We start from the raw sequence: 19,398 nt of genomic DNA on the forward strand, positions 1-19,398 counted from the left end.
TCCTACGGATGATGCTTCCATCCTTTCCAGAGCACCCCCAGTTGGAGACCACTCAAAATCATTTCTCTTTGACCTTCACAAAATTTAAAAATAAACAGCAATATGCTTTTTGGGGATAGTTGCATATTTTTTTAAAGATTTTATTTATTCATTTTTAGAGAAGGGGAAGAGAAGGAGAAAGAAAGGGAAAGATGCATTTTTTTTATTCAGGTAAAATCCACGTAACATAAAACTCACCGTCTGAAAGTGCAGAAGAAGCCGGTGGCTTTTAGTACATTTACTACGTTGTGCAACCATCACCGCTATCTAATTCCAGGACATTTTCATCAACAAAATGCACTGTAATACTTTAATCATTAAATGAAAAATTTCCTTCTACTACTTCTGTAAATCAGTCAACATTTAATATTAAGTACATAGACAAGTAACATTAAAAGTATCCTTTTAAAACTGCAAAATATAATTTTTTGGTATATTTATTTCCAACAAGGCATTCCCTTTCCACTTATAAAAATTTTTATTTTCACCAGGCAACAGTGGATACTGTTAAGACTGACATGTTCATGTCAGGGGGCTTTTGGGAAAAACAGTGCAAGCTAACTTTCTGAGCTTACCTCTGTCTGCTATTCTTTTCATCAGCTGGTGCTCACCCCATTTAATCAGATATTTAAGGATATCTTGTTCACTTGCCTATAATAAAAAAATGATTTATATTTATTTTGTTGAAATTAGGTAAATGGTTAATTTCATTAATGACTTCTACTAAGTTGTCAAGTAAACACAGCGTGCAACTTCCCTACCACATTTCACTCTTCCCACGGGCCGTCTGACATGTTTAAGTGAAAACTTGTGGTCCATCCATGAACAGCAAACACACAAGCCTGTACTACATGGGTTTTGTCCAGTTACTTCACTCTTGGCTTTAATTAAATTTTTTATTCTTATTTCCATCTTTATTTTTTCCTTTATCTTGTTCTCTTCACCTATTTTATTTTATCTTACTATATGGTCTTCATACAGCTGCCTTGAATTCTTTTTGGGACAAGATGAGGTAAATAAATAAAATTCAAAGCACAAGGATACACGGTGGCCACTCTCTCCTGCAAGAGCAACCCCACAAGGTACTCTACTGATGGGCGGAAGACCCGTTGGGCACCATCTGTGAAATGGCACGTGCCCCTCATTTCTTCGTATTTCATCTAAAATTGTAAAGCAAATCTAGGCTGCTTTCCAAGGTTTTTACTTTCTAAGAAGAAACACAAAGCTCCTAAAGACAATAATCTGAGAAAACTGACAAACCCTAACTCCCATAATGCTCAGGGTCTGGATCAGGACAAACGAGGCTAACAGACACAGATCCCAATAAACCAAACCCAAGACAACAACGTTTGTACTGCAATCAAAGCACGGACACGAAGTGGGGTATTTGACTCTTTACTGCATTTCTGACAGAGATGGAAGCATTTTGTAACTTCTCTAGTACAACTAAAAAAATAAGAAATGGATCACTGGGTTTTTGTGTCTTCCTAACACTAAAACTATTGTACAATTTTCAGCCTAAAATTCATAAAACTGATGCAAAAGAAAATTAAGCTCGAACATACCTTACCTGAAAATTTTTGCAATATTTTAAATCTACTGTTAGTTTTAATTACCAAATTAGACGGATATATAAATCAAGAACACAGAATTTGCTAAAGACCGCTTCTGATTAAAAATAAGTAGTTGAAACCATTAAGTAGTATAAACATTATATTGGCAGGACACATACACAGAGTTTTAATGAGCATTTGAGTAGACCAGAAATTATTATTCTTATGTGTGCTGCTTAAGCTACTGCCTACAGCCTCAGTATCTAACACTCCACCAAAAGAAAGACACTGGTATAGTGAATTTACTGTCAGTGGAAGCCAGGAAATCACTGTTGGGATGTGCTCCTGACCCTGCCTACCGTCTCAACCCCTCTGGTGTGGTCAGTCAGGACCCGGGCGGTTCACAATGTCGAGTCACAGCAGCAGGGTACACGAAGACCAGAGCTAGATGGCTTTGCTGTACAAATGTAAAGAGGCCATCCTAGGGGGCGCCGATCTCCCTCGAGGTGAGAATATGCAGATGGGTTTCTTGGTGCACGTACGAATGACAATGAATCTGACAGGTGCACAAATGATTACCTGCAGGTAGTCAGACTGGATAGCAGTAAGCAGATGGTCTTTGCTGAGTTCATAAAAAACATCCGAAGTCATGATCTGGGAGAACTCCTCACAAAGGAAATGCAAAGCTTGCCGGTGCACCCATTTAGAGCCGTACGGATGAGAGCTCCACTTGAGGATGGCAATTAGGGTATCTAGCGAGATGCTCTCAGCAATGATGTCCTCACAGCCTGGAAGAGAGGGCAAACACTTCGTGAGGTCAATCATAAATATTACTTATTGAACATCAGCGTGTCAGACACGACACTTAAAAGCAGCAATAGTACAAAGGAACGAGGAGATAAATAAAATCTCATGGGAATCACCAAGGCTTGGTGGGACGGGCAGTAACAATGGACTAACCGCTGCAGGAGCTCTGCTGTTCCACAGAGACAGATGCACAGAACAAGGCAGAAGATCCTTACAATCATTTAAGAAAATATCTGTCTGTGAAAATCCCACAATCCGAGTATCTCCTACCATAGTGGAAGAGAGCAGACCGAAGGGGAAAGAGTGGGTAAATGACACGAGGTGGGCACTGGCCGGAAGGAGGACACGGACTGCGCTTGAACGATGGTGAAAATCCGTGCTTGCGAAGAGAACGGGTGGGCTGCCTTCTACAAACTAGGAGGACATCTGCTCTCTGTATCATTCTAATAAAAAAAACTTGCACTTTGGTAGTTTAATCCCTTGGAATACAGATAAAACTTTGCAGTTTTAAGCCCATTTGGGATTAATTCTGGTGCATTAAAAAGAAATAAGAAGGTTAAGTGAAAAGGATCAGGATCCTGGAGAAAGTGGCTATGGCACTTTCTATGGCTCAAAGAAAAAAAAAAAGAAAATTTGAGGCTACTCAGTTAATCTCCTTAGGAAAAATCATTTCGAAATCTAAAGAAAAATATAAAATCTAAGTGACAAAGACTGTGGAAGAAAAAATGACTCAAGTTGAACAGAAATTCATAACTGAGTTTACTAAAAATTAAAATGGACCCTGATAATACGGGGCGAAAAAAATGAAATGCTCATATAACCAACAACAGAAATGTGGCTAAACAGGCTGCTCTCTACTGAGCCCAGGGCTTGCAAAGATCCAGCCAAACTCCAAAGACTTCCAGAGCTCAAAACTGCTGTGAAACCATGGAAGGTGAAAAGAGAAAGGAAATGAATCCCAGTTTCAAGTGACAGATCCTCAGTAGTTAACAACATAAAGTCTACAAAAAGTAATGATTCCTATTTCCTTTTCTGATATGGTACCAAATAAAGAGAATACTTTAGGGAACTGTGTAGACCAGATTCTGCAGAACATTTAACAAAATACTTCCTGCTCTCTCTAGATCGCTAGCTCCACGAGACAGGGCTGCCGGCTTCACTCTGTCTCTAGCACCTCTGTCACATGGTGGGCACCAAATGAAGCTCGGTTGAATTTACAAGTGAGGCCTTCGCAGAGATGACGAAGAGGTGAAGGTGGATGACAGCAAAGTGGTTAACAGGACCCTTCTAAGTAGCACTGATCAACTTGGCAGATGAGCCAGAGAGTCTCGGTTTTTGCGATATTTATTAAGAACTTGAAAGAAGACGTGAAAAGCATGCTTTGAAATCTCCAGATGCCCTAAAACTGGGAAACATGGTTAACAACACACTGGGTAACATGACCACACTTGGCTGAAACGATGGGACAAAATGAAGATGAAATGTATAACTAGGAAGGTGGGCAAGTTCTCAAGATGAAAGAAAATCAGCTGCACAGCAGTAGATGAGGGGGGAACTGGCGTAACCACCGCCTATGTAAAAACCCTATCCGGGTAGTTTAGGTGAGTGAATGTACAGTGTACCGTGGCTGCTATAAAGCTGCAGAAATCTCAGGCTGTTAAGACGCAAGCAAGGGCCCTGATCAAAGGAAGAACACTGTCCTGCTCTCCCGTGGGGCGCAGTGTCCGGGACCCGCGTTTTAAGATGGGGCACCGACAAAACTCCAGAGTCCTCAGGAGGAAATTTAAGACCTGTCATAGGAGAAAAGGTCCAAGCAAACACGAGTATTTGGCTTACGTCTCTAAGGAGAGAAGGAGAACTATCCTGAGATGGCTGAGGACACTGCGGGAGGCAAAGGAGAAAGGACCAACTTCAGGGCCGCTCCTGGGGCAGGTCCTGGAAACAAACGTGTTAAAGGAGGGTATTGACTCCATATTGAGCATATTTCTAATTTTAAGCTTCTAATGATTAGAATTGCTCTCCTCTCCTCCTCTCAAAAAAAGAAAAAAAAAAGGATCCTTCTAGAAAAATGTAGATGCAAAGACTGGCTTATCACATTAGAAATGAGCGGACAAAAAGCCCCTGCAATGACATGGAACTCATGTCACATGACATTTAAGCTGCTTCCACCACAAAGAGTCATTTCAAGAAAAACGATAACAGAGTAAACGTAAGAGCAATATAAAGGTTAAAATTTAATTTAAACATTAAAATGAAATCCTTATAAAGAACACTGAGATCATCGCAATGAAATCTACATGTAGACGACATCCAGATACGTGAATAAGCACCGATGAGATGCGGGAAATGTGGAAACGTTCTGAACGGCTCTTGTGATTTTACGGTGAGCCTTGCATGCCAGGCGGACAGGCCTCTCTTGGGAGCCAGTGGAGGGCTGCTGTCGAGTCTGTGGTTTTAAAGCAGACACTGGACTAGAGGGTGAGTACCAGGAGTCAGCCTCACGGAAAAGGTAATCTGACAAATGTGTTCAGGGATGGAGCAGGGGGATTCAGAGAAAAAAAAGGTTATTTAAAAGGATGTACCACAATCTTACTAAACCAGAATACTGGCAGAGGTAAAGAAAAAAATAATGGTAACACCATTTTATTTAAACTTGAGGTGTACAAAGAAGTAAGACACGTAAGAAAACGATGGGCTTTGAAATCACACAGATGGGACTTGAAATCCCACTCCGACCACTTAGCGCAGAGTCACTCTCAGTAAAATCACTGAACTACTCTGAGCTCGAATGCTCTCATTTGTAAAAGTGGGATTAGACTCCTACCTCAGGGCTGTTGGGAGGTTAAATGAGACTGCATGTACTCTTGAAACCCTTCATCCGTTCCAGCACCCTGCTGCTGGCCAGGTGCTGTGAATACCCGGCTCCAGCTCCTGCACCCTTTCCTGGGTGACGTCATCGCCCCCGTGCTCTTGCACTGCGCCCTCATGGCTTCCAGGCCTACACCTGCAGCCCGCAGCTGCAGCCGACCCCCAGGCTCACTTGGTCAGCCTCCCACTGGAGGTTCCACACGGGTGCCTACACGGGTATCTGCAGACATCTTAACCTCAACGGTCACTCATTTCCTCTGAGAAACCTATTACCCCATTTTAATCTCTGCTTTAAAGAAGAATATCTCATCTCCTCAGTCACCAAAGCCAGAAACCTGAGTACTATTATTGATTCCTTTTCCCAAAGCCCAAATCCAAGATACCATTAATAGCTGATCATTCTGTTTTTATTTTAAATCTGTCCCCTACACTGAAATTGGGCCGCTATCTTAAACCACTCATAAAAATTAACTCAAAATGGAGTAAGAACTTAAATGCGCCCGAAACTATAAAACTCTTAGAAGAAAGCTTCAGAAAAAAGCTTTTTGACATTGGTCTTGGTGATGACTTTTTGGATATGAGACTAAAAAGCAAAAATCAACCAGTGGGACCACATCAAACTAAAAAAGCTTCTGTATACAAAAAGAAACAATCAGCAAGATGAAAGGCAACTTATAGAATTGGGAGAAAATATTTGCAAATCATGTATCTGATAAAGGGTTATTGTAAAAAAAAAAGGAACTGATACAACTCAATAGCAAACAATGTGATTAAAACATGGACAAAAGACTTGAAAAGACATTTTTCCAAAGGCATACAAATGACCAACAAATACGTGAAAAGGCGCTCAACACCACTAATCATTAGGGGAATGTAAATCAAAACTACGACGAGATACAATCTCACCTGTTAGAATGGCTATTACCAAACAGGTGAAAGGCAGTGTTGGCGAGGATGTGGAGGAAAGGGGACCCCGGTGCACTGTTGGTGAAAATATAAATTGACACAGCCACTGCAGAAAACTGCGAAGGTGCCTCAAAAAATTAAAAATGAAACTACCATGTGATGTGGCGGCCCCTTTACCAGGTACACATGTCTGAAGACGAGGAAATCACTGTCTCAAAGGGACCCCCGCACCCCCATGTTCACAGCAGCCGATTCGTGGAAATGATGCAAGTGCCACCAACAGATGACTGGATAAAGAAAAATGTGTTACACAGGAAGGAGCAAATGTAGGCTTACAGTTGTGAGTACACAAAACACAGTTTATTTCTATATTATTATTATTTTATTATTTTCCATACAAACAACTGTAAACCTACTTTGGCCTCACCCTGCATATACAAAATGGAGTATTACTTAGCCACAAAAAGAAATTCCTGACATTTGTGACAATGTGGATGAACCCTGGCTGCATTATTTTAAGTCAGACCAAGACAAATACTGCAGGATCTCATGAATATGTGAAATCCAAAGCAACAAACTCAGAACAGAGCAGAAGGGTAGTTTACTGGAGCTGAGGAGTGGAAGAAAGGGAGACACTGTTCAAAGGCTGCAAACTTTCAGTTACGGGTTGGATGAAGTCCAGGGATCTAATGTACGGCATGGTGATTACAGGTAACAACACTGCGTTGTATATTTGAGAGCTGCTAGGAGCAGACAGCTTTAATGTTCTCACCGTGACAACAAAACGTTAATTATGTGAGGTAAAGGTTGTGTTAACTTATGGGAAACATTCTGTAATCCATACATGTATCAAATCAATACACTGTACACTATAAACTTACACAATATTATATTAATTATATCTCAATAGAGCTGGAAAAAAGAAATCTAAATTAAATCTATTTTCACTACAAAAGAACAGTAGGCTGAGTTTCTCTGGGTTTCATTTCTCACACCCTTTCGGCTAACGCTCACAATGTGGTTGTCCCTGGTGGGTAGAGAGGTGTAACACAGAAGCAGAGTCAGAGTGTAGCACCGTTACCCACATGGAAGTATATCTTTCTAAAGTTTCTGCCCCTTTTAATAGTCACAATATTCCCTTGCAGCAGCTAGGTGCCAGAAAGCATTACCAACATTACAGATCTATTCTAAATATCTTTCTATGCCCCTCTCAATATATTGTAAAAGCTATGTTCTGAGACATTCTCTGGATGGAAGAAAACACAAGAAACTGGCATCACTGTTTACCTCTGTGAAGGGAAGCTGAGTGCTTGGGAGACAAAAAGTTGGAAGGACAGGAGACTCTTCAATGAGTTGCCTTTTCTTACCTTTTGAATACTGTTTCATGTGAATGTACCTGTTCAAAAAGTCAAATTACTGCCCCGGCTGGCGTAGCTCAGTGGATTGAGCTCGGGCTGCGAACCAAAGTGTCGCAGGTTCGATTCCCAGTCAGGGTACATGCCTGGGTTGCAGGCCATGACCCCCAGCAACCACACATTGATGTTTCTCTCTCTCTCTATTCCCATCCCTTCCCCCTCTAAAAATAAATAAAATCTTAAAAAAAGGTCAAATTACTAAAACACAAAACAAAAAACAAAGCCCCACCAGACTATGAAAGTTGTCGGATATTCCTCTCCTCAGGGCTCAGTATGATATTAACCACCGACCACAAAATCCAGCAAACAGCGTAAAGGAAACGAGAACCTTCTCTTCTTTGAGAACATCACTCCCTACTGAAGGGAAAGCGGCAGTGAGATTTGTGCTGCTTGTGTGTGCAAATGTGCGCCAAGTGCTTGTACTCTTCACTCTCAGAGCTTTGGCCAGGCTGTGCGAGAGGGAAATGCAGACAAAGATGGGAAAGAAGCTGAAAACTTCTAGGGAATCACCTTTAACTTAGTAAATAGAGGCAGAGGCCAAACCACACAGACAGCCATTGATAAAGATTGAAGATTTCTCTTTAAGCCATAAAAAGAAACAAACAAAAAGACTAAGTTTAAGAACCCTTAAGATTCTTAATTGAATAGATTTATGTATTTTTAATGTTTACTTTATAATGTTCCCTAACACGACATTTTAAAAAAAGGATTTGATTTATTGATTTTTAGAGGAGACGGGAGAAGGAGAGGGAAACATCACTGTGTAGTTTCCTCTTCTGCGCCCCCTAATGGGGACCTGGCTCACAACTGAGGCTTGTGCCCTGATTGGGAATCAAACTGGTGACCTTTTGGTTTGCCAGCCAGCGCTCAATCCACTGAGCCACAGCAGCCAGAGCCCTAATGCGACACTTTTAACATTTCTATTTAAGTGTCTGGGGAGGTAAGTGAGAACGGCATAAGGAAAAGGAAAGGTATTCATGGGACGTCATTCCTCTGGCAAAGGCATCGCGAATAAGCCTCTGCTACAGCGCAGTGCAGGGGCTCTGCCCAGACCTGCGGGGTGCCTGAACGCCCGGAACACGAGCACAGGCTCTCGCGTGCAGGTGCCCTGCCAGAAGAGGGGTGCAGAACACACACCTGCAGTCGGACTGCGCAGGCCCGGTCCCTGCTCCCTGGAGCTGTGTGATGTGTAAAATTTTCCCCGTTTCCTCATCTGAAAAATGTTTCCCGATCCTCAAAATTTACTTCATCAGATTATTTTTAGGGTCAAATAAAATAATATAACATAGTACACTGTTTCAACTTACAGTACCAGCTACCACTATAACTATTTCCTCAGGGAGGCCCCACTGCAGCACCGAAGCATCCAGACCCCAAAGCCAGCCCCGGGGTTTGTGAGGGATGGGGGTAGTTAAGGAGGGAATATAGTCTAAAGAGGGTAGAGCAAGTCAAAGATCATAAAGCTATGACAACCTAAATGTACCATGCAATTTCCTCTCAAAGATCATTTATTACATTGTTAAATGAAAACAATCCTAGCACTCAGCATGTGAAAAACTCAGAGGTTCACAGCTCTTTATCTAAGACCAAAAAATACCCATTTACACCTCTACCTGTTTACTACCCTAAAACCACTGTCTCACTAGTGACAAAATATAAGCTAGCATCCTTAATTCCATTATAATAAAAGAGCAATCTAAAGCTTTTGTGTGTAGAAACATGTTACTATTTTCAGAAAATAAAATCAGTGATTTTTTTGCTATATACTGGTCAGTTATCTCTTACAGATGATCGTGTGCTCCCTTAGAACAACGCATCTCACATCAAAATGTAGTTTAGGAGAGCAGCTCATACCGCGGAAGACTTTAAACACAGTCTTTTTATTGTTTCACTTTAATAACTATCAATCTGGAATTGAAGATGAGCTGTAAGGATAACAAAGAAACTATTAAGTACAAAATTTAGCTTAGAACATTTTCTGAACCTTAGCTACAAGCTCCGATATCAGCGGGTTTAGAAAAACCATGTATTTTCTGGAAATATTTTCATGAATCAGTGTCAAAATTCCACAATGTCCTTGAATGAAAATTTCAATTAGGAAGAACACTGACAGTGGAAATGTAAATTTAAAACCAATCCACTTTGAAACAGGCCGACTCTATTGTGGTTGCAGAGGAATATGGTTAGAAACAGACATTTAAGCACACAAACTGTTTTCCATTTTCTGGCACTATTTTCACATGCGTGGATATTCTGCCTTCAAGTGACATGGCATACAAAGCATTTATCAGAAGTTTTATAGACATGTCAATGCTAATATGAGGTATACAAAAATGTTCTAGCGGAAATGCCAAAACAGAGCTCAAAATCATTTAGTGCATCAGTCACCCCCTTCACGGAGACATAGTGAGGTTAGCCCATGTTAATTTATAACAGAAACTGATATTCCTTTCCATCAAAATACATGAAAAAAATAGCTGGAAGCAAGGAACTTTCAGAACAGCTTGTATTCACTGTTTCAGTGATTCCATATAAACACACTCCAAATTATGATCCAGTCTTTAGGAGGTATTTATAAAGGCAAAAGCAACAAATAATACAGCATACAGTGTGATGCTCTTTGTACTGGGTTGGCCAAAAAGTTTGGTTTTTTTTCCAGAGGATGGCTCTAGTATTCAGTGCTTAGTTGTCTTTAACCTTATTCGAAACAATTTTGTTAGATTGTATTGTGACAGCTGTCACACCAATGTGCGTTAAGAAAAAAATTAACAAAACTGGTAAATTTTTGTGTACCCATTTTAATGGGAGAAATTTTCTTCTGAAGATGGAAGAAAATACGCAACAGTTTTAGCATATTAAACTTTATTTTTCAAGAAAGGTAAAAATGCAACTGAAACACAAAAAATGATTTGTGCCATGTACGGAGAAGGTGCTGTGACTGATTGAATGTGTCAAAAGTGGTTTGCGAAGTTTTGTGCTGGAGACTTCTCTCTGGGTGAGTGAGGCTCCATGGCTGGGCAGACCAGCTGAAGTGATAGTGATCAAATCAAGCCATTAATTGAGAACAATCAGCGCTATACCATGAGGGAGATAGTGGGAGACACACTTAAAATATCCAAATCAATAATGTTGCTAGTGAAAATGAAAAATATGTGTCTTTTTATGGAAAAAAAAACATACAGATGTTTTGGCCAACCCAATACAACAGAATAAGATATGCATGTGAAATACACACACACCATTCCTGCACATATAAAGGTTTGTAAGAAAACTCCTAACTGTTCAAAGTTAAGAGTTTGGGGAAAGAAGTGGTAGTGGGTGAAAATGTACCTTAGGCCGTGTTTCTGTATCACACCCTTTCTTCAGTGATACACATGAACTGCTTTTGAAATAAATCATACAAATTTAAAGTTGCTATGGGAGATGGCTTATTTATGAATACAAAGTATATAGGAAACTTAGCTACTGAGTGTAAGTTCTTGTTTTGAAGTCCATCTTTTGATCACTAGAAGACACCTTGGGGAAGTAACAACTTAAGGATTTTGTTTCCTCATCTCCAAAATGGGAAAAATGATAGTAGCTACCAAGTAGGTTATTGTAAAGATTAAGTGAGGTGTTCCACAGAAAGAGCTTAGCCCGGTGTCTTGCACACAGCAATAGCTAAATAATAGCATTACTAATCTATCTAAATTCTTAGAATACTTTATTCTAGCCTCATCCAAAGCCAAAAGTAGACAGAATACTTCTGTCTGCTCAGAATCCTTCTATTTTGAAATTTTAGGAGCTAAGTACAGTATCTGTTTTTAAGGCAGAAACTTAACTCTATGTATCTCAATACTGAGTTTGAAGAGCCCAGGTATTTCCCTCCTCAGTCACTCATGACCTCCCCCGATCCTATTTTCCTTATACCAAACAACCTGCTTCTTGGATTGCATAGTTTTTATACTTCTTGGCAATGAAAGGTATACGAATATTCAAAGTTTCACTATGGTAGAGTCAGAAAAATAAAAATAAGTTGGGGCTTTAGGCAAAGGCAGCAATTAAGCCACCTGTCAGTGTTTCTAGGAGGACAGGACAACTGTAACTGAATCAAAGTGGCACTTCAGAGCAAAGAGCCCACCGCCACAGGAAAGCTCTATGGACCATTTCTTACGGCCCTGTTTTCCATCTAAGGTTGAAAGTTCTCTGAAATTATAATCACATGTATTGTTTTTTTAAAATCTGAATCTGGGGTTTTTTGACTTTGGAAACTTGGAAACCATGCTTTCAAATGATGCGTAAGGGAAATAACTTATTGCTATAGATACATTTTCTAAGGAGTTATTGCATTCAGTTTTGAAACATTTACTAAGGCACCGACAACTATGGGCCAGGCGTCGGTGCTGCCTGCATTTCCACGAAGAAGAAGCGGGCTCAGGCAGAGGAACCCAGGCAGAATTCACACAGTCAGTACGTGGCAGAACCAGGACTAGAACACAGACGTGACCTCAAAGTCCAGGTTTACAAAACACCGTAAAATCTGCGCACTGTTATTTAGCCCTGAGCTTCTCCGTACAGATCAGAAACCCATTCTCCAAGCTTCACAGGGCGATGGGGATGAAGTGCAACAACATGCGTCAAGCGCCTGTCATCAAGTCTGGGCACACAGCGAAATTAAAAAAACTTTAATTCTCATCTTGCATAGAAACATAGGCTAGCCCCAAATTTTATTATTTAATCCTCACCAGAGGGCTCCAACTAAGACACTCCAGCCACAGCTAATCTGAAATTTAAAAAATTAGCTTTTAAGGTCTTAAAAGAACCATGTGCCCTTTTTTAAGCTTATCGCCATTACAAGTTTTGATCAATTCATATAATTAACTATTCTGTTTTACTGTGAAAGTCATATATAAATATCGATACATGCAAAGTATAGCAAAAACAGGTATCTCAGTAACTCAAGACGAAGTGTGATGCCCTACGTGCACGAGCCTGTCTCTACTTCAGAACACGTGGCACCGGGCAGCACCATGGGAGATGTCATCTGCTCTCTTCGCGGTGACTCGGGTTTCCTGTGCTCTGAATAGCGGGACTCTGCTGCTCAAAGTTTTGTGTTCATATCCATACCACCTCGGTATAGCACTTCATCTTTTACTGGTTATACTAATGTCTGTCACGTTCAAATGAAATCCAGTTTCTCAGACCTTGACCACAATAAATACACAATTTGGGATGGGTGGGAACAGAATAAAACAGAACAAACCTCCTCCTGTTTCATCGTTTCCCTCTACTGTGGCATCCTCAGAATTTTAGTATCACAGAGAAAAAGTTTTGCTTATTGCTGAGAAAAGGTTTCTAGTTAAATAAAAACAAATAGAAAAAATTTCATAGATTTTACTGTAGATGAACTGTACCTAGAAATAACACTTCTTGGTTATGGCTACAAAGTGCCTAATAAACACTGACATTTACAAAGTCATATAACAAGCCGTAATATTAATTTACACTCACCGTCTTTTAAATTTTCAAATAAGGGTGAATACATACTCTACTTTCAACAGACAAGAACCAATGACAACCCTTTACAATTCTATATTTCCTTAATAAATTAAACATGGCAAAAAAGTAAAAAAAATGCCTAATTTAGAATAATAATTTCCAAGTTACTTTAACATTCTAAATTATATTTATTTTATTACTGTAAACACATTTTTATTACTGAAATTTTAGATACATAATTAGTTTTTAAATCTAAATTATAAATTACAAAAGGATTGACCTGGGATTAAACTTTTTTGTTAGCTAACTCTTACTTATTTTGATTGTATTACATGTTTTCCATTACCATTTATTTCCCCTGTACCCTCTTCCAACCTCCACAACCCCGCACCCCCACAATCACAACACTGTTGTCCGTACCTGTGAATTCTTTCTCTTTATTATTTTTTGCTCGATTAATCCTTGGCTATCATCAATGAATATTTTAAATCCAACTGATATTCTATTTCATATCAATGGACCAAAAAAGTAAAGACTCGATGACATAATTTTACTTGAAATTTAACTTAAAACCAAGTTTAATGGTAGAGAGTTGTATGCCATTTAGACCACATTTAAACTTACTTTCATAAGTAATACTTCGTATTTTATCCCCTAGATTGAGGTTTAGTGTTTGTAAACCTCATATAAACAATGATTACATTCCTCCATTTTTTCAAAGAAGAAAAGTTACATGTTTTTCACAGGTTTTAAAGATAATTCAAAATATGTAACTTAAAAAGCAGAACACTTGTATTAGGTTCTCAGGGTGATTCGAATATGACAAAAACTCTGATCTTGTCTTTAGAGTATGTAATACACTAATTGAGAGAGGAAATAAGACAGGTAACACAGGTTAGAAGATGTGAAAGTCTAAAAATAAGTCTCAGAAATTTGCAGGAAGTGAAAAATACTTTAATTTGGAATGCCTAAAACAATACAAGGAAAGTCGTAAGTTTGGTTTTAAAGGGTGGGGTAGAATTTGGACACTTAGAGATCAAAGGCAAAAATATTTCAAGACGAAGAAAAGTATGAGCAGAGAGGGTCAGAGGTGGAGCATTTGCCATCCATATGAAAAATGGTTCAGGTTCTAAAATAAAACATGTAATTAAACATTACACTTTACAACCCAAGTCATAATTTTGTGTAAAAAACATTAAGTGCTAAGTTTCATGATCTGAGATGGATAACTTGAAGAGTCATCTGAACTGCCATTCCTGAAACATTAATTCTCCATCTAAATAAAGTGCGTGTTTAACTGAAACTTACACTTACTACTCTGCTCTGTTGATAATGGTCTCTAACTTAGCCCCATTATTCTCTAGGAAGTGCAGTCGGGACAATTTGCTGAAGAGGAAACCATCACAGGCAGAAGTAAAACAGACTGCCAGCACAAATGGACTAAGACAGAAGGAAGAGTGTCACCACGGGAACAATGGAGTGGAGGGTTAAGCCGGAGGAGCTGAGCAGTGAGTGAGGACAGCTAGTCTTTGCTCTTTGTTTCAAGTCACTCATTCTTGGAATCTAGCCAAATTGCTAGGGAAAAAAATCAGGTCACTGCTTTCAGTTGTTTGTTAGAGTTTTAACTCAATACAATATAATCATATGTATTATGACTAAAAATATGGGCAATGCATTACAGAGTTCATTTTGGAACTAAAATTATAAATTTCATATTCCAAAGATTGAAAACTATACTTTTGCTTTCCTTTTTAAAATTAGTTTTTCCAATGATTAAAATAAAATTTAAAAAAAAATTAGTTTTTCCATCACCATTTATCCCCCTTATAACCTCTTCCACCTTCACCCCCTGACTTCCTGCAAGAAAACTACTTTTGATTAACACGAAAAAATAAAGTCTGCAGTTTAAAGAGTACTACTGTAAAGTGTCCTATAATGGGATACGCATGTAGATGTTGGTGCTATTTCTGGGCTATTTTGTTTTGAGGTCAATAGTATTTTGTGACAAGAAAACAAATTCTTACAGCAGGCCCATCAGGCTGTTAAAGTTCATGAGAAAACTATAGTTCTCTTAAAGAGTGGATTTTTACTCAAAAAATTATAAAACCATGGTATATTCTCACATTATCAGAGCTGTTTACTCAGTGTATGCCCCCAAAATAATAATAATAATAACATTTCTAGCTGAGTGATTATGAAAATTATCTCACTTATTATAAAAGAACTCTAGATCAACCATTACCTAAAATCCGGGAGCTGGCTCACAATTTTATTTTTCATTCAAAACTTAACAACAAAAACATCTATATGAAAAAATGCTTTCTCACTTTTAAAATAGTAAAATATACAAAATACCATTTAGTTTCTTATTTTTTAAGCATCTCAAAAATAAAACCATATTATTTATACCTTTTTGGTAATGTTGCAACCATCAAATTTTTCTGTAAAAGCAATTTTTGGTTTTACAGAATAAAAAATAAAAGGTCAAGCTCCTAGGTTATTTTTTAAAAACTCTGCTTCTAATGTTTAATTTTTTTAATTTATTGATTCTTTTAGAGAGAAAGGAAGGGAGAGAGAGAAAAACATCAATATGTTTTTCTACTTATTAATGCCTTCATTGGTTGATTGTTGTATGTGCCCTCACCAGGGATCAAACCCACAACCTGGGCATATTGGGAAGATTCTCCAACCAACTGAGCTACCCAGCCACAGCTGCTGATAGGTTATTTTTGGTAACACATTTTCCTATAGTCTGACATCTAAATGGTCTACTATTATTAATATAATGATTAATAGGAAAATCTTTTAATGACATTTTTTACTGTACTATACAAACAAGATTAGTACCATTACTAAAAAGACAATGGTGAAATAAGATTTTTAAAAATTCTTCATGTAGTAGAAATCTCAATGTTTTCACTCATGTTTATCAATGTCTTCTACATAATTCTTCTCATTTTATTTGTGACATGTGCTTTAACTGGGGCTTCATTTTATTTTTTTCTTTCTCAAAGTCCTATTAATTTGTTAATTTTGCCATACAATACACATTATTTTCCAGTTAGAAACATGTGCTTAGCTTTCCTTATTAAATTTATGTCTTTTACTGAAACCATTAACATTCTCTTCTAATTGGCAACTTCTAATGTTCTTTTAGCAATACTCATTAGCTAAACTTCTCAAGTAATTTCATGCCATATAACCTGTTTTCTTTTAATATATGGCCACAGAAAGCTAAGAATGCTCTCTGTCAAGACAGCAATTACCCTCTGCTCTCCCATGGAAGGTCTCCTTTCAGCTCTGAAATGTTAAGATTCTAATGTTTACCAACAGATTCATTTATTTTAATGTAATGCCCATATATGAATTTGGCTACACTAAAAAATGTGCTGCCCTAACTTAGAAATTTTAGCTTAAATTAAATGAAGGCACGAGTCTAGCACTAACTGTACCTTCCATGTCATACAGGCTGTAGGTTGCTGCTTTATGTACAAGCTGAGCTTGAAAAGATACAGAATATTTTAAAATTGAAATCAGAAACCCTGACTAATTCTTTGAGTCAATAAATTTGAATATACCCAATTGTGACTATATTCATTGTTGTTAAGAACTTTCGTTCTTATTCTAAACACTTCAGCATCCATAAGACACCAAATGTAAATAAGGCAATGTAAGTTATCCAAGTCCTAGATCAAGTATAACCTTGAAATCCAGAAACACGGCTTGTTCAAAACTTGGGTGCAGACAGGGTGTAGGTGGGTGGTAGCTGGGTGATTATATATCCCCACACCTATCGTCTTACATTAGGAAAGAAAGAGCCTTAAGTCTCATGTACTGCTCTTAGTCACTAGTTCTGAATGCTTGTTTTTAATACGAAATGAAGCGACACATTAATACTAGCCCTTAATTCTGTCTTAGATGTCATAACTATACATTTGAAATAAACTGGCCCTTTCACACCCCAAACACTGAAATCAGGGAACGTACTGGCTATGTTTTCATTCTGGAAGACAAATGGGCACCTTTTGAAAGCAAAACTAAAAATCAGGACTTCCTACCTTGTGCCAGCATGTTAAATTCCAGGAACAGTGCTATGTGGTAAAGCTCCATGGCTTCTTCCGCCCTGGTCATGTTCGGTTTGCCCGCGACGAGAGCCTGAACTTCACTGAGACTCCCCACGGAAGGGCTGCAGTGCAAAACGGAGAGGTCCACCACGTCGGTATACATACAGTGTAATATAACTTTTGCATATTTTTTTGGTATAATGGACTCATCTAATATAATTCTCGTGGGAGTCCTCAAAGTTCGGTCTGTGATTTCTTCACCAGTCCGTATCCTCCTTTGTAATAAATTTCGAAAAAATGGGGACCGTGCTGAAATAACAGCCTTGTGAGCTTTGAGCTCTTCATCCAAACAGTTCTGATTTCCACCAAAAGCTTCAACCAGTTCAGAGTCTGAAGAAAAACTAAGGACAACATCATAATAACACATGTAATCAAAAAGTCCACGCATATCTACATCAAGGGAATTTGGTGTTCCAAATTCTTCACTAAGCTGAACCAGGATATCGACATTTTGAAACCTCGAGTCCTCCATCCCAAACTCTCCAGTATAAAGGTAGTGTAACAAAGCAGAAAACATGGGCATGTCTATACCGGCTGTGTTGATGTCCATTACGATCTCTGCCCCATACTCGGGTGAGGAAGAAAGCAGTGTTTTAAAAAACGGACACCTTGCTGCCAGAATGGCACGATGAACAGGAAAACAAGTTTCTTGAAATATTAAGTCTACATCAGTACAATACTTATACTCATAAAGATCGGCCATATCTTTCTGCAATGTCCGAGCTTCTGGTCTAGCCAAACTGGCTTGTAGAGAAAGCTCCTTTAAGGCTGAAGTTCCCTCATATTCTTCCACTAATGCATTGACATCTCTCACGTCCCACCCAGACAGGAGTTCTCGCATCTGCTTGGCGTGATCAGCAGACCTATTAGATTTTCGACGCTTAATAAACTTCTTTTTGAGGGTGGCAAGGCCAGAGGTTCTCTTTTTTTTGTCTTGTGGTTTCTCATGGCCATGGTCAAGGCTATATAATTTGGATTCACAACCATAGCCTTGCTGAGAATAGGATGATGTCCCTAAGAAGGAAATTATAAACAAATGAAAATGTTTCTTTTTTTAACATTCATTTTCAACATTCATCTTAACATGCTAAAAATTTTTATAGTCATTTCTGAACCATTTTTTAAAAACCCTGATTTTGTTTTTATAAAAACACAAGTTCAAATAACTCATTTTTATATTATATAAGGAACAGGACAAACAGAACAAATTTACATTTGTTGGAAAAAAATCCTGGATGCTATAGAATTATTATCTGTAATAACTTTTTCACAGCTTAATCTTCTTTACATTCAAAAAGACCACTGAAAACACAATTCTATTTATATCCACTAAAGAAATAAAGTTAGAAAAACCCAAAACAGTTACCTATAAAAGTCTGTTGGGCTTGAGAATTCCCCCCGACCCTTGGGGAACATGAATGAGGATAGTTAGATGCATTAGCACCCATTTTCTTCAGTCACTCAGGCATTCCATCTGCTGATTCTTCAGAGTGTAATCCCAGAGGCCTTTGCGAACTTTCAACCCTGGATCCAGCAGCCTCTTTTCATCCATTTCTTGACATGAAACAAAAATAATTTTATTCATATTTTCATTTAATTGTTGTTCAAGTAGTTTTCTTTTACTTCCATCCCAGCCCCACCCCCTCAGGGCTCCCCAGCTCCCTCCCATTTCCACCCCCCAGTTTATATTTTCAAATGTATCTCAAATTGCACAGTAAAAAAAAAGTAAGCTACTGAAAACTGCTTTTATTTGCAAATAATGACATGCTGTCAAATTCACATGTAAAAATTTTAGAAAATGTAAACAAGTAGTTAAACATCAATTATGAATCAGTGTTAGGTGCAATTTTGAGCCATAAAATATACCAATTATATACTTTCTGACAGTAAAAAGCAACATATCAGACTAATGTAAATATAGTTACAGAAAGTAATTCAAATTACAGGGGAAAGAATCACAAGGAAAAGTATTTAGACTAGAAATTTTTTTAAAGATTTTATTTATTCATTTTTAGAGAGGGAAGGGAGGGAGAAAGAGAGAGAGAGAGAAACATCAATGTGTGGTTGCTGGGGGTCATGGCCTACAACCCAGGCATGTGCCCTGACTGGGAATTGAACCTGTGATACTTTGGTTCGCAGCCCATGCTCAATCCACTGAGCTATGCCAGCCAGGCAGACAAGAAAAAATTTTTTATTTTTTTTTAATCC

At 38.4% G+C, this 19,398-nt stretch overlaps 1 protein-coding gene across 7 annotated transcripts in view; it reads right to left on the reverse strand.

The window, feature by feature from the left end:
* Positions 1 to 19,398, reverse strand: part of BTBD7 (BTB domain containing 7) — a 52,039-nt gene that overhangs the window by 16,578 nt on the left and 16,063 nt on the right. For all 7 annotated transcript variants that reach the window (XM_036013481.1, XM_036013494.1, XM_036013489.1 and 4 more), the window contains 4 exons: positions 18,557 to 18,744; positions 17,125 to 18,204; positions 2,172 to 2,380; positions 615 to 690 (listed from right to left, as the gene is read on the reverse strand). In XM_036013481.1, the coding sequence (XP_035869374.1) occupies positions 615 to 690; positions 2,172 to 2,380; positions 17,125 to 18,204; positions 18,557 to 18,638 (1,447 nt within the window). In that variant the 5' untranslated portion in view covers positions 18,639 to 18,744. The remainder of the gene's footprint in view (positions 1 to 614; positions 691 to 2,171; positions 2,381 to 17,124; positions 18,205 to 18,556; positions 18,745 to 19,398) is intronic.

The sequence above is a fragment of the Phyllostomus discolor genome, chromosome 1 (genome assembly GCF_004126475.2).
Source record: "Phyllostomus discolor isolate MPI-MPIP mPhyDis1 chromosome 1, mPhyDis1.pri.v3, whole genome shotgun sequence".
Taxonomy (NCBI): domain Eukaryota; kingdom Metazoa; phylum Chordata; class Mammalia; order Chiroptera; family Phyllostomidae; genus Phyllostomus; species Phyllostomus discolor.